At 45.2% G+C, this 15,808-nt stretch overlaps 1 protein-coding gene across 1 annotated transcript in view; it reads right to left on the reverse strand.

Annotated features, from left to right (window-relative positions):
* The window catches only part of TTLL9 (tubulin tyrosine ligase like 9), a 44,688-nt gene that overhangs the window by 5,928 nt on the left and 22,952 nt on the right, over positions 1-15,808 (reverse strand). The window contains exons 5-8 of the mRNA XM_032606268.1: positions 14,225-14,265; positions 13,232-13,319; positions 2,444-2,499; positions 1,457-1,653 (exon numbers count right to left, since the gene is read on the reverse strand). Of these exons, the coding sequence (XP_032462159.1) occupies positions 1,457-1,653; positions 2,444-2,499; positions 13,232-13,319; positions 14,225-14,265 (382 nt within the window). The remainder of the gene's footprint in view (positions 1-1,456; positions 1,654-2,443; positions 2,500-13,231; positions 13,320-14,224; positions 14,266-15,808) is intronic.

Here is a 15,808-nt window from a genome sequence, read left to right on the forward strand (position 1 = left end):
AATGATTTTGCTGCCCTCACGCTTGTTATCGCTTTTCCTTCTTTCAAAAGAGCTGTGAGTACAAGAAAAACTCTTTCCTAGTGAAACTTTGCCCATAAATGGTAACCAGCCTGACACGTCAGGGGGTGGGGAGTAGCAGGGAGGGGTAGGGACTGTGGTGAGCCAGAAAGAGCATTCCATGTCTAAAGGGGTGGCTATGGAGGCTCTAGGAGAGCATTGCCCTGTGAAAATGTGAACCCAGAATTGCAAGATCCTCTGACTCTTCCAGAAAAGCCAAAAAATCCAGGTTTTTGTGTAAACGTCTTCCAGTTATTGGAGACTGTCAATGAAAATCAACCAAATGCAAAAACGTCGGGAAGGCCAAACTCAAAGTGTGCGCAGGCCAGAAGCAGCCCAAGGGCCGCCAGCCTGCAACCGCTTGTTTTGTGCAACCCTGTCATTTTACAGACAGGAATCTGGGGCACAGAGAGGGCAGGGCTCACCCAGCAGGTCAGTGGGAGACTAGGGCCCCCTTTCCACTATCTCCTGCCTCCTGCCAAGCTTTTTTCCCCTTTCAGTGTCCACTTTAATGCCCATAGCACATCTTGCATCCCCGGGGGCAAGGGAGAGAGACCTGCTGGTGCCCGGCCCCTGTTTCTCTTGAACTTGGGCCTGACTTAGGTCTTGCTCTAGGGCTCCTACTCCTAGCTCAGAAAGCCCCTCAACAGCTATACAGTGACCCTGGGGAGGGGGTTGGGTCCAGGAACCTCAGTGCTGTGGGAGCAGCTCAGCCCAGGAACGTGGACCCTGGGCCTGGCTCAGCCCTTGACTTACTGCATGACCTCAAGCTGCCTCAACAACCCCACTGGGCTTCTGTGCCCTGTTGTATCACGTAAGGGCCATCACTGTGTTCCCTGATAGTTCAGGTTTGTTCTACTCATCAGCTCAACCTCCTCGTGGGCACTGGGAGGGCACAAAATTCTTGGCAGGGATCGACATGGTAACAGTACTTCCTTACATGGCACTTTGCATCCTCAAAGCACCAGGGCTAACAGAGGGGAAGCATCTTGCCTGATAGGAGGGGAGGATCGCTGACTCAGCAGATGCTCAGGAAAGGCCTCAGTGCCAGGCATGGGGCTCAGTACCTCACTTCTTCCTCATAACAATCTTACAGGCAGAGTGACCGTTTTATTTTATTTTTTAATCTTTTTTGGCCGCACCGCGCGGCATGCAGGATCTTAGCTCCCCGACCAGAGATCGAACCCGTGCCCCCTGCAGTGGAAGCGCAGAGTCTTAACTGCTGGACCGCCAGGGAAGTCCCACAGTGACCATTTTATAGACAGGCAAGCTGAGGCACAGAAAAAGAAAGTGTGCCCCACTGGGAAGTGGCAGAGCTGAGCTCAAACCCGGGCAGTCTGGGTGCAGAGTGTGTAAAACATCCCTCCAGGCTCTCCGGGCCGCGAGCCCGTCCACTTACGGCTTGAGGTCCTGGTCTATGAGGATGTCATAGCCGTACAGCTCGAAGCAGTGCTTGTCGCTGATGATCGCCTTCTGCACGCTCTGCAGGCTTCTGATGAAGATGTTGTCCATGTCACTGAAGAGCGTCTCCACTGCCTTGGGCCCATGCTTGGATGCCAGATACTGCCGGAAGCGCTGCAGCATCCACTTGCAGCCCTGGGACCCCGCCGCCGGGTTGGGAGAGGGAGCCTCGGTCAACCCGGACCTGGCCCGTCCAGACCATCATTTACCATCAGCACAGCCCCTAGGCTTGGACGAGAGGGGCCCAGCCCTGAGCCCTGTGATTAGGAGAACCCCAAGTGTGTCCCTCCTTGAGGGGCGAAGATTCTACACGCCCAAGAGCCTGTGCCTCTCTTTCTAGAGCACAGCCTGCTATCCACCACCCCAGAAGTCCCTGACCAAATGCCCTGCGCCAGCTTCCTCCCTGGGCCTGCCCTTATGCAGACAGACTGCCCCGACCATGTGTGCACCCCAAGGCCCAGGGAGTCACCAACAGCTTGCTGTTTTGGGTGTGTGTGTGTGTGTGTATGTGTGTGTGTGTGTTTGAAGGAAACCCCTCGGGGTGATGGGGAGCTGGGGACCATCTCTTCCTGGGCTCTTCTGTTCTGGCTTTTAACTCTGAGAAGTCTGAGTGTTCTAAATATGAACCTGGCCTTGCAGGTTATTAGATACATAGATGATAGATGATAGATAGATAGATAGATGATAGGAGTATATCTGTCAAGGTAGGAGGATACAGCACATTTTTTTAAAGGGTGTGTTCATTTGATTTGTAACTCTTAAATATTTGGATACATGATGTGTGGGCCTCCATTTGTACTCTTGCCCTGGGCCCTGCAAACGGGAAGGGTGATCTGAACTCTCTTGGGCTCCTTGGCATCCCTCCTCCTCCCCCCAGCGCAGTCCCAGAGGCCATACCCGGAGGGCAGAAGCCCAGGTTCCTCACCTTTGGGTGGTAGTCGGGAGACGTCTTTTGCACGGCGACATTGGTGAGGTGAACATCTGGTAGAGATTAGTGGTCAAGGGCCAGTGCGGACAAGAAGGCGCTGAGCCCTACACCAAGTAGCCCCCAGGGACCAAACTGAGACCCTTGCTTGGGAAGTGATGGGGGAAGGCTACCAAACAAGCCCAGAGGTCACGTGCGGGGGCTTTGGAGTCAGATGGGCTCGCGCCCCTGAGCAAGTCACTTAACCTCTCTGATCCTGTTTCCCCACCTATTAAATGGGGGCGTGTAGTAGTATATTGACCTCACAGGGTTATCTGAAAAATCAGATAAGATGCTGTGTAGAAGAGCCTCTTACAGTGCCTGGCGTGGCTGATATTAGATTAGGGTTGTTCCACTCAAGAGGAGAGAACACTTTCTAACACGTAGAAAGACCAAGCACAGAACAGCCATCTCAGGACATTCTGAGCTCTCTGTCACTAGAGGGGTTCAGGCTGGGTGGCCACTTTGCAGGAATATCAGAGAAGTGACCCAGCATTGGGATGGGGTCAAGTTGGCCGCCTTTGAAGTCCCAGCCCTGAGAGTCTGCCTTTCGGTATCATTACCATCGTCACCACCAGTGACATCGGCAACACTTTGAAGCTTACAGAGCATGTTCACACACTTCAGCTCATGTATTCCCCAAATCATTCCCATCTCACAGAAGAGAGCTTCGAGGCTCAGAGAGGATGACACCCGCTCAGAATACCCCTTCTTAACATTCTCCTCCACATAGCTAAGTAGGATGGATCCCCAAAACCTTGTGTAGTGACAAGACATAACTTTCACTTGGACTTGTTGGTAAGACAGGCTGAGACCTTTTGCTGCAGTGCTTGCACCTGGATACACAGAATCTATAAGGGACTAAAAATAACTGCATGCCTGCGCAGTTGGGGCAAGTTATGGGCAACAAGATACAAAGAGACCAAAAAGCCCAACTGCCACTTCTGAAGAGCCAGGAGCAAAAGCAGAGGGTCGGGAGCAAAAGCAGCGTACTGCACATGCCCCCTACACACCACCACCACCAAAGCGTTGGGCAAACCACCTAAGCCACCCTTCTGGCCCGACCCCTGGACACACCCCTACCCTCATCCCATATAAGGAACCAGCTCCCCCCACCTTGGTGAGTAAGGGAACTTGTTACTTGTTCTTGCCCCCCACTGCTGCAGCAGGGGCCCCAATAAAGCCTTGGCTGACTTTCTTCTCTGGCCTCTGATCAATTTCTATTGATTGAGGAGGCCAAGAACCCTGGTTGGTAACATTGGGACATTTCACAGATGCGGAGGTAGAAGCTCTAGGTCACTGACCCAAGTCTAATTCCCCTGACACGTATGTTTCTCCATATTTGTGGCATATTGGACAGGGCTTCAGCCTCTCCAGAGAAGGTGGGTATTCTCTGTAGCACCATTTTCCTAGAATGTCTTCTTTAGGGCTTTTCAAAGACTTTTTTTTTTCACATTTGTCTGAGAGATTTTCTGCCTTAATTTCAAAAGAATAAACACATAACAAACCACTAAAAGGAAGGGAGCCCTTACATTTTTGGTCAATTGATTTTCGAAAAGGGTGCCAAGACAACTAAGTGGTGGGAAGCAAAGTATTTCCAACAAATGGGGTGGGGATGCCTGAATATCCATGTGTGAAAGAATAAAGTTAGACCCCTTTCTCATACCATAGACAAAAATTAACTCCAAATGGACCACAGACCTAAATATAAGAGCAAAAACTATAAAGCTCTTAGAATAACATTTAGGAATAAGTCATTGCAACCTTGGGTTAGGCAGAGCTTCTTAGCTGTGACAACAAAAACACAGGTGAAATACATGCAGAAAAATCTTTTGACAAAATTCAACACTGATCTATGATTTAAAAATTCTCCAGAAAGCGGGCATAGAGGGAACCTACTTCAACATAATAAAAGCCATATGTGACAAACCCACAGCCAACATCATTCTCAACGGTGAAAAACTGAAAGCATTTCCTCTAAGATCAGGAACAAGACTCTCACCACTATTCAACATCATTTTGGAAGTTTTAGCCACAGCAATCAGAGAAGAAAAAGAAATGAAAGGAATCCAAATTGGAAAAGAAGAAGTAAAACTGTCACTGTTTGCAGATGACATGATACTATACATAGAAAATCCTAAAGATGCCACCAGAAAACTACTAGAGCTAATCAATGAATTTGATAAAGTAGCAGGATACAAAATGAATGCATAGAAATCTCTTGCGTTCCTATACACTAAAAATGAAAAATCAGAAAGAGAAATTAAGGAAATACTCCCATTTACCATTGCAACAAAGAGAATAAAATACCTAAGAATAAACCTACCTAAGGAGGCAAAAGACCTGAATGCAGAAAACTATAAGACACTGATGAAAGGAATGAAAGATGATACAAACAGATAGAGAGATATACCATGTTCTTGGATTGGAAGAATCAACATTGTGAAAATGACTATACTACCCAAAGCAATCCCTATCAAATTACCAATGGCATTTTTTACAGAACTAGAACAAGAAATTTTACAATTTGTATGGAAACACAAAAGACCATGAATAGCAAGAACAATCTTGAGAAAGAAAAACGGAGCTGGAGGAATCAGGCTCCCTGACTTCAGACTATACTACAAAGCTACAGTAATCAAGACAATATGGTACTGGCACAAAAGCAGAAATATAGATCAATGGAACAGGATAGAAAGCCCAGAGATAAACCCATGCACCTATGGTCACCTTATCTTTGACGAAGGAGGCAAGAATATACAATGGAGAAAAGACTGCCTCTTCAGTAAGTGGTGCTGGGAAAACTGGACAGTTACATGTAAAAGAATGAAATTAGAACACCTCCTAACACCGTACAAAAAAATAAACTGAAAATGGATTAAACTTACCTAAATGTAAGGCCAGACACTACAAAACACTACTCTTTGTAGTTTGTACAGAACTACAAAACTCATAAGGCAGAACACTCTATGACATAAATCACAGCAAGATCCTTTTTGACCTACCTCCTAGAGTAATGGAAATAAAAACAAAACTAGGGCTTCCCTGGTGGCGCAGCGGTTGAGAGTCCGCCTGCCGATGCAGGGGACACGGGTTCGTGCCCTGGTCCGGGAAGATCCCACACGCCACGGAGCAGCTAGGCCCGTGAGCCATGGCTGCTGAGCCTGCACATCTGGAGCCTGTGCTCTGCAAAGGGAGAGGCCACAACAGTGAGAGGCCCATGTACCGCAAAAACAAAACAAAAACAAAAACAGAAATAAACAAATGGGACCTAATGACACTTAAAAGCTTTTGCACAGCAAAGGAAACCATAAACAAGACAAAAAGACAACCCTCAGAATGGGAGAAAATATTTGCAACCGAAGCAACTGACAAAGGATTAATCTCCAAAATATACAAGCAGCTCATGCAGCTCAATATCAAAAGAACAAACAACCCAATCCAAAAATGGGCAGAAGACCTAAATAGACATTTCGACAAAGAAGATATACAGACTGCCAACAAACACATGAAAGAATGCTCAACATCATTAATCATTAGAGAAATGCAAATCAAAACCACGATGAGGTATCGCCTCACACCCGTCAGAATGGCCATCATCAAAAAATCTACAAACAATAAATGCTGGAGAGGGTGTAGGGAACCCTCCTGCACTGTTGATGGGAATGTAAACTGATACAGCCACTATGAAGAACAGTATGGAGGTTCCTTAAGAAACTAGAAACAGAACTACCATATGACCCAGCAATCTTACTACTGGGCATATACCCTGAGAAAAACCATAAGTCAAAAAGATACATGTACCACAATATTCATTGCAGCGCTATTTATACAATAGCTGGGACATGGAAGCAACCTAAGTATCCATCAACAGATGAATGAATGGTTAAAGAAGATGTGGCACATATATACAAGGGAATAGTACTCAGCCATAAAAAGGAACGAAATTGAGTTATTTGTAATGAGGTAGATGGACCTAGAGTCTGTCATAGAGTGAAGTAAGTCAGAAAGAGAAAAACAAATACCGTATGCTAATGCACATATGGAATCTAAAAAAAAAATGGTACTGATGAACCTAGTGGCAGGGCAGGAATAAAGATGCAGATGTAGAGAATGGACTTGAGGACATGGGGGGAGAAGGGGAAGCTGGGATGAAGTGAGCCGGTAACATTGACAAATATACACTACTAAATGCAAAATGGATGGCTAGTGGGAAGCTGCTCCATAGCACAGAGAGATCAGCTCAATGCTTTGTGACAACCTAGAGGGGTGGGGTAGGGAGGGTGGGAGGGAGGCTCAAGAGGGAGGGGATATGGAGATATAAGTATACATATAGCTGATTCGCTTTGTTGTACAGCAGAAACTAACACAGCATTGTAAAGCAATTATACTCCAATAAAGATGTAAAAAAAATTATATTGAGATTAAAAAGAAGCACAGGTGGCAATAAAAAAGTAGATAAATTGGACTTCATCAAAATTAGAAACTTCTGTGTTTCAAAGGACTTTATGAAGAAAATGAAAAGGCAGTGCGCAGAGGATTTTTAGGGCAGTGAAATCACTCTGTATGATACAATATGATGGATACATATCATTATACGTTTGTCCAAACCCATAGAATGTACAACCTTAATGTAAACTATGGACTTTGGGTGATTATGATGTGTCAACATAGGTTCATCAATTGTAGCAAATGTACCACTCTGGTGAGTGGTGTTGATAGTGGGGGAGGCTATGCACACATGGGGGAAGGGGTATATGGGAAATCTCTGTACCCTCCTCTCAATTTTGCTATGAACCTAAAACTGCTCTAAAAAATAGTCCTAAAAAAAAAGGACAACCAGGGACTTCCCTGGAAGTCCAGTGGTTAAGAATCTGCCTTCCAATGCAGGTGATGCAGGTTTGATCCCTGGTTGGGCAACTAAGCCTGCACGCCACAACTAGAGAGAAGCCTGCGCACTGCAACGAAGAGCCCGCGCTGCAACAAAAAGATTCTGTGTGCCTGCAACTAAGACCCGACCCAAAAATAAATAAATAAATAAATAAATAAACATTTAAAAAAGAGAAAACAAACAATGGAACAGTATATATTAAAAAATATAAAGGATAACCCACAGAATGGAAGAAAATATTTGTAAATCGTGTATCTGATAAGGGAGCAGTATTAAAAATACATTTAGAAACTTACAGCTCAACAATAAAAAAGACAACCTAATGAGAAAATGGGCAAAGACTTTGAGTAGAGATTTCTCCAAAGATTTACAAATGGCCAGGAAGCACACAAAAAGATGCTTAACATCATTAGTCATCAAGGAAATGCAAATCAAAACCACTTCACATCAACTAGTGTGGCTATAATAAAAAAGGATAGATAATAACAAATGTTGGCAAGGATGTGGAGCAACTGGAACTCTCCTACCATGCTGGTGGGAATGTAAAATGGTGCAGTGCTTTGGAAAATAGTTTAGTGGTTCTTCAAAAGGTTAAACATAAAATTACCATGTGACCAGCAACTCCACTCCTAGTATATACCCAAGAGAAATAAAAACATATGTCCACACAAAAACTTGTACATAAATGTCCATAGCAGCATTATTAATAATAGCTCAAAAGTAGAAACAACCCAAATGTCCATCAACAAATGAATGGATAAATAAAATGTGCTATATCCATACAATGGAACATTGTTTGCAATAAAAAGGAATGAAGTACTGATACAAGTTATGACCTGGGTGAACTTTGAAAACATTATGCTTAATAAAAGAAGATACGAAAGACCACATATTATATGAATCCATTTATATGAAATGTCCAGAATAAGCAACATATAGAGTAAAAAGTGGTTGCATAGGGCTGGGAAGTGGGGTTGGAAGGAAATGGGAAACGACAACTAATGAATATGGATTTTCTTTTGGGGGATGGTGAAAATGTTCTAAAACTGAATGTGGTGATGGTTGTGTGAAGATGATAAGAACCCAATGAGTTGGGACTTTACTGGTGGCGCAGTGGTTAAGAATTCGCCTGCCAATGCAGGGGACACGGGTTTGAGCCCTGGTCCAGAGGATCCCACATTCCGCAGGGCAAGCCCATGTGCCACAACTACTAAGCCTATGCTCTAGAGCCCAGGAACCACACTACTGAGCCCATGTGTCACAACTACTGAAGCCCATGCGCCTAGAGCCCATGCTCTGAAACAAGAGAAGCCACCAAAATGAGAAGTCTGCACACCGCAACGACCCCACTCGCCACAACTAGAGAAAGCCCGTGTGCAGCAACGAAGACCCGACACACCATAAATAAATAAATTAATTAATTAATTTTTTTAAAAAAAGAACCATTGAGTTGTATGATTTAACTGAGTGAACTGTGTAGTATGTGAATATATCACAATACAATTGTTATTTTTTTTTTTTTTTCAATTGTTATTTAAAAAATGGAAAAAGAGGATGTTCAGGCAAAGTGAGTTACTGGCTTTAAGAGGGGAAATCGCTCCCTTGTGATGGAGGAAACACTCACATTTCTCCGCACACTGCTCCGGCCTGCGGGGAGGAGAAGTCAGGGACTTCCCTAGTTTCCAGGGAGAAGCAGAGGCTAAAAGAGGAGAGTGGGTGACTGGTCAGCTGACCTCAGAGCCTCCCCTCTCCACAGATGGACCTGAAACCAGGTTCCAATGGACCAACAAGCTAAGTGGCAAAAAGTAAGCAAACAAATGGTCCAATTCACAGAGAAGTGGAACTGATTAGCTGTGAGATCTTCAGGGGGAAAAGGATTTTCTTATCTTAGAAATAACAATAGAAATCACAGAGGAAATCAGTGGATATAGTCAACTATGTGAAAAGGAAATTAATCAGATGTCAAGGCAAAAATGAAAGGCAAACATGACTAGAGAAAAGATTTGTAACAAATATGACAGGCTAATGTTTTGTCACGTGAAAACCACGCATAAATTGTTAACAGTAAAAATGTATGACCCTAATAGATAAATAGATAAAGGATATGAAAACATAAAAGAGAAAATATAACTGGTAAAAGTGCCCAAAGTTTCTAGTAATAAAAGATACACAATTTTAAAGGGATGTAAATGGGGGGAAAATGCAAATTGGAAGAGATGCAAACTCTAAGGCAAAAAATCTGCTTCCCCATCAAGTCAGTTACATTTTTTTTAAACCTTTTTATTGGGAAAAAATGTAAAACCCACAGAATACTTGAAAGAATAGGACAATGAATTCCCATATATGCTTCACCTATATATGCCAATTGTTTTGGAAATGTGTTTTTTTTTAATAAATTTATTTATTTTATTTATTTTTGGCTGTGTGACGTCTTCGTTGCTGCGCACGGGCTTTCTCTAGTTGTGGCGAATGGGAGCTACTCTTCATTGCGGTGCGCGGGCTTATTGTGGTGGCTTCTCTTGTTGTGGAGCACAGGCTCTAGGTACGCGGGCTTAAGTAGTTGCAGTGCACGGGCTTAGTTGCTCTGCAGCATGTGGGATCTTTCAGGACCAGGGCTTGAACCCGTGTCACCTGCACTGGCAGGCAGATTCTTAACCACTGTGCCCCAGGGAAGCCCTGGAAATGTGTTTTTTAATTGATCGTCCCCAGTACTGGGGAGCTGGGATGAAATGTCAGTGGGAGGGTAAAAATATGAGGAAATCTTCTGGAAAACAATCTGGCCGATGCCCTTGACCCAGTATTTATACCCCTGTGGCATCATACAAAGGAAAACATTTTAATATAGTAAAAGATTTATGAAAAAAATATGTTTCTTTGCAGCATTGTTTGTCATAACAGGAAGAAATTGACTATTTCCCAAATGCCTGCAGCAAGTAGGATCAGTAAACCGGTAAATCTATTCAGTGGAATACTTTGTAACTAATAAAAAATGTCTATAAGGAAAATACTTAAATAATGTTCAGTGAAAAAAAGGTTATACTTATACAGTGGGATCGCTCATATATAAAAGGCCAAACAACAACAAAAAAACCTGGGAGGAAAGACATCAAAAAGGTAAGTAGTTATTTCTAGAAAATGTGACTAGACAAGGTTTCTTTTCCTCCCTCCCCCCTTTTTGTACATTTCTGTATTTTCTGATTTGTCTTTAAAGAGCTATACTTTTATTATGAAGGCTATATCCTTTAGATGTTTTATTCTCTTTACTATTAAAGTAATTCATAGCAGTTATAAAGAACAGTTCATAATATAGAGAAATGTGTAAAGTTGCAAGTAAACGTTTCCTGACCTGATTCTAATCCTCTGAATTTTTCAAAGTTAATAGATTCATGAGTATCCTTTCATACTTTCTTCTAAACAGAAACGTACTTCCCTAAAAGCAAAAATGGCATTGTAAGCACATCCCAGTTCTACACCGCACATGTTTCCACCTCATGGTCTGTGATAGATACGTTGGGGGTTTTTTTTGTTTGTTTTTCTTGGCAGAGCTTTGCAGCTTGTGGGATCTTAGTGTTCCCAAACAGGGATGGAACCCGGGCCCTCAGCAGTGAAAGCGCAGAATCCTAACCACTGGACCGCTAGGGAATTCCTGTAGGTACTTTTCCATGACATTTCAATCACCTCATTGTATTCAACAGCTACACAGGATCCTGGAAATGCTTTATCATTCATTTCACCATCCCTCTAGGGTGGGTTAAGCTGTTTCTGCTTGTTTACTCCTACAGTGTTGAGGTGAACATTTTTGGATTTGGGGTGTGTGTATATGCGTATATGTATCTGAATAATTGTGTGGAAACTATATATGTTATATATATTTATTTAAAGTCGGGTTAATAATATTATATATTATTATTTTGTGATCCCAAGTTGCTTTATTATTTTAAAAGTTGCTGTGTTTCTAAAGCAAATATGGCAAAATATTAATATCTGCTAAATCTGGATGGTAGATGCATAGATTTCTGTTACAGCCTTTCCTGCAGTTTTTGTAGAATTTAAATATTTCAGTATTTAAAAATTAAGAACAATTAAAAGAAGGGATGGAAAATTACGTGTATTCACTCAATGTGAAAACAGCAAAGGCTCATTAAACAGAAACTAGCCCTGGGAGAGGCCTCAGTTTAATAAGGCCCCGTGATGCCTGGAGATAAGCAAGCACTTTTAAATGGGGGTCGGGAGACCACTAAGGTGTACTGAGTAGTCATTCTGGGTTAGGCATTATCTAAGTGCTTTACATGTATCATTTAACTTTAATAAGAAATGAGGTGGCAAAAAATGAAAGTAAAATAAATTTGATGAGTTGCATATGGTAAAGGCTTGTTAGAATCACAAAATAAAACAAACATACTGGAAAGGCTGAAGTTGGCTAAATAGAAAGAAACAAATTGTAGAAAATTCTCAGGAAGGCCTGAGCCCTTCTATCATGCAGGGAATGTATTACCTTGGACAGACACTTAATTGAATAATGAAATTAAGGCACAGTGATGTGAACTGACTAAAAGCATCAGCTGGATTGCCCAAGCCAGAAGCTTGGCAACATCACTTGTCATTTCCACCTCTCCCATATGCAGGTAATCTAGTCATGCTGATTTATCTCCTAAGTATTTCTGATCATCTACCCCTTTTCCTCTGATGCTCATGTCTGAAAATCTTAAAAACAATCTTTGATGTTTATATCTGAACCAGATAATACATTCACATAGTTCAAAAGTCAAAAGGTATAAAAATGTATATAAGGAGTATCTCCTTCCCACCCCAGTCCCCACCTATCCATTTCTCCTCCCAAAGGCAAATTCTGTTTCCTGTTTCTTCTACATCCTTCCAGAGATATCTAGGCACAGATAAAAACATATACAGATATATATATATATATATATATATATATATTTTTTTTTTTTTTTTTTTTGGCGGTACGTGGGCCTCTCACTGTTGTGGCCTCTCCCGTTGCGGAGCACAGGCTCCAGACGCGCAGGCTCAGCGGCCATGGCTCACGGGCCCAGCCGTTCCGCGGCATGTGGGATCTTCCCGGACCGGGGCAAGAACCCGTGTCCCCTGCATCGGCAGGCGGTCTCTCAACCACTGCGCTACCAGGGAAGCCCCCCATTCCTTTTTAACAGCTGTATAGTACTCCACTGTATAAATGAGTAATTCATTTAGTTATCTTCTTTTTTAAAAAGTCTCACAACAAGGCTGTGCAGTGAATAACATTGAACCCCCTCTTTTACTATATTGTTAGTGTACCTGCAGGATAAACTCCAGAAGGGAATTGCTTGGTCAGAGGGTCTGTGCATTTGTCTTTTGATAATTTGCCAGATTGCCTCCTAAGCGGTTGTACCAGTTCACATTCCACCAGCAATGTATGTACTCCCCTAGCCTCGCCAATATAGCATGTTATCAAATTTTTCATATCTGTCAGTTTGATGGGTGAAAAGGACATTGTATTCAAGTGAATGAGTGAGCCGATGACTAGGCATGTAAAAGGATGAAAACATTCTCCAAAGGGACTCAAACATTCCTATCCTATGAACATGAATCAGTGTGAAATGATTGGCAAGCAGAGAAGCCTGGGGTGAGACTGCTCTCCTCAGATCACTGGAGGATCCCCCATCTCCACAAGATTGTAAGCTCCGGAAGGGAAGTGAGCAGGGCTATCTTGTTCACTGCTGTATCTCCTTGCCCAGACCAGAGCCTGGCACTCAGCAAACATCTGTGGAATGAATGAGTTATCTCAGGACCAGCCAGAGGACAGGCAGAGCAGGGTATGTGGAGAACGCTTAGGGGTGGGGGGTGGGATGCCAGGATACACTGGTCATCGATGCTGTTCAGCGTGAAGCGGGTGTTGGAGAATCGGGCGAAGCCGTCCCGGTACAGCCAGGCTCGCAGCGGCATGTACTGTGGGGGAGGTGGAAATGGAGAGAGAGAAAAGGGAAGGGGAATCAATACCAGCACTTTCACACTCCTAGCTTTTGCACCTGCTGTTTCCTCCGCCTGGCATGCCCTGCCTTCTCTCCCACATCATCCTTCATGAATGTGCTCAAACATCAGCCTCCTTTGATTCGATCCCCCTCCTTCCCTGGAGGTAGAAGTAAGGGTAGGGAGATGCAGAAGGGAACAAAATTAATGGGTGTCTTCTCTGCTCTACCACCACATGTGACACCCACCAGCTCACGGTGTGTCCATATTCCCCACCAGACTGTAAGCTCCAGGAGGACAGGGGCGGAGCCTGTCTTGGACACATTTATATCCTGTTCCCAGCAGAGAATGTTGCACCATGAAGGTTTAAGTGTTCGTCGAATGCATGGGTGGAGGGAGTATAGCACCTCCTTTGTTAAGAGAGTAGGATGCCTGGATCCCAGTCCCAGCCCTGCCACTCACCATCTGTGTGACCTCAAGCAAGTCACTCAGTCCCTCTGATCTGTTTCCTTATCTGTAAAATGAGGCCAATAAAAGATCCTACCTCCCTGGTTATTAGGAGGACTGAATGAGATAAAACCTGCTAAATACTGGGCCTGGTGCTCAATAAATGCTAGCTGTGGTTACCATGGACGGTTGAATGAATAAAGAAGGAAGGCAGAGTGACAACCAGTTGCTGGGGTCTCTGAGACGGCAATGACAACCAGTTGCTGGGGTCTCTGAGACGGCAAAGCTTGGGTCTGTTTACCCACCCCCTGGGCTCTCCCAGGCAGATTAAACCAGACAGCTCACACGGGTGCCCCCAGAATGGCTTCTGCCCCTGTCCCCCAGTCCAACTGTCCCTTCCCCGCCACTGGAGGAAGGCACCTGTACTGGTCACTCACCGACATCACCAGCACGTAGACACGCAGGTCAAACTTGCGGCCTGTCGGGCAAGGAAAGAATTAATCAGTGTAACGAATATTGATTGTGTACCATGCTAGGTTTGGGGGATACAACAGTTGACAGGCAGATGTGAATCCCAGTGAGCCACAGGAGGTACCGGGTGCCTGCCTAGCCCCGAGGGGGCGGGGCCTTCGCGCAGGAGGAGCTGCCTGGGTAGAGGCCCAGAGGCACAAAGAGCTTGGTCCAAGGGCAGAGTGGAAGGATATGTCAGTGAGGTCAGCAGAGGCCAGGTCATGTGCAGTTTTTGGATTTTGTTCCACCAACCATGGGAAGCTACTGAAGGGTGTCCGATCCCTCTGGCAACTGTGTTTGGAGTGGAGTGAAGGGGGCCAGAGCAGTGGGCATCAGTGCGGAGGCTGGCGTGTTGCCCGGGAGGGAGAGGACAGTGTCCGGAACTGGGATGGAGGTGGCCAGCAGGTTCAAAAGCTGCATGGGAGCTTGATGAAGAACCGGATGTGGGAGGGAAGAGAGGGATGCTCCCAGAATTGTCTCCACCTTCTGGCTTGGGGGTGCGAGGGCTGTGTCCCCGGGGGGAGGCTGGTGGGTGAGCCAGATGGTGGGGGGAGGACAAGGGCTGGATTTTAGTCCTGTTGGATTCGAGTTGCTGAGAGATGCTTGCGAGGGGATGATACAGGCTGCAGGGTCTGGGGTGCGGGGCAAGGTATCGGCTGCAGACAGAAAGCTGGGAGTCACTGGATCTGGGTGGTGGTTAAAGCCACGAGAGAGGATGGGGTCACTGGGAAAGGGAGGGGTGGAGAAGACACCACGGACTGACCCGGCGCAAGGACATTGCCTGAGGAAGTGAGAGGAGGTAAGTGATGTTGTCCCCTTCGGAGCACTGGCTCCTCTCAGACCAGACCCTCCCAAGACGCCCCTCCTCACATACTGCCTGACGTGTCTGTACTTCACGGCCCCTGTGTGGGAAAAGCAGAGGTGGAGACGGCCTGGGGAAATCCGAGAAGGTTTCATGCGCCATAGCCTGGTTCCGCCTCAGGCCCTTGGCCCTTACAGCTCCCCGGGGCCTCCAAATCTACCCACGGGTGACTCCTAGCTGTCATTCCGGGTTCAGCTCCCGTCACCTCCGCAGAGAGGCCCTCCCTCACTCTGCACTTGATTTACTTCCTAACACTCACCGTTGTGTGGAACTATCTTACTTCTTTGTTTCTGGTTTATTGCTGTCTGCTCATTGGAGTGTAAGCTCCAAGAGAGCAGGGTGGGCAGCCAGCACCCTGGACAATGGTTGGCACTGACTAGGCACTTTGTAAATATTTGTTGGATAAACGCATGAAGGAGCTGGTTCTTGAAGAATGAAGAGGATTTTAGTGAGCCAGGAAGGGAGAGGGAAGGGCATGCCAGGCAGGGGGAACCTTAGGGGCAACGGCTGGGAGGTTGGGAGCACGCAGGGTGGGATTCTGTCTTTGCATCCCATCATGCCTGGTGTCAGGCTGAGCCCACGTTGGGCTGCTAATCAAGGCTTGTTGACTGACTGACCGACCATTCCATGGAAGGGCAGGAGCAGAGAC

Source organism: Phocoena sinus, chromosome 15 (assembly GCF_008692025.1).
Source record: "Phocoena sinus isolate mPhoSin1 chromosome 15, mPhoSin1.pri, whole genome shotgun sequence".
NCBI lineage: Eukaryota > Metazoa > Chordata > Mammalia > Artiodactyla > Phocoenidae > Phocoena > Phocoena sinus.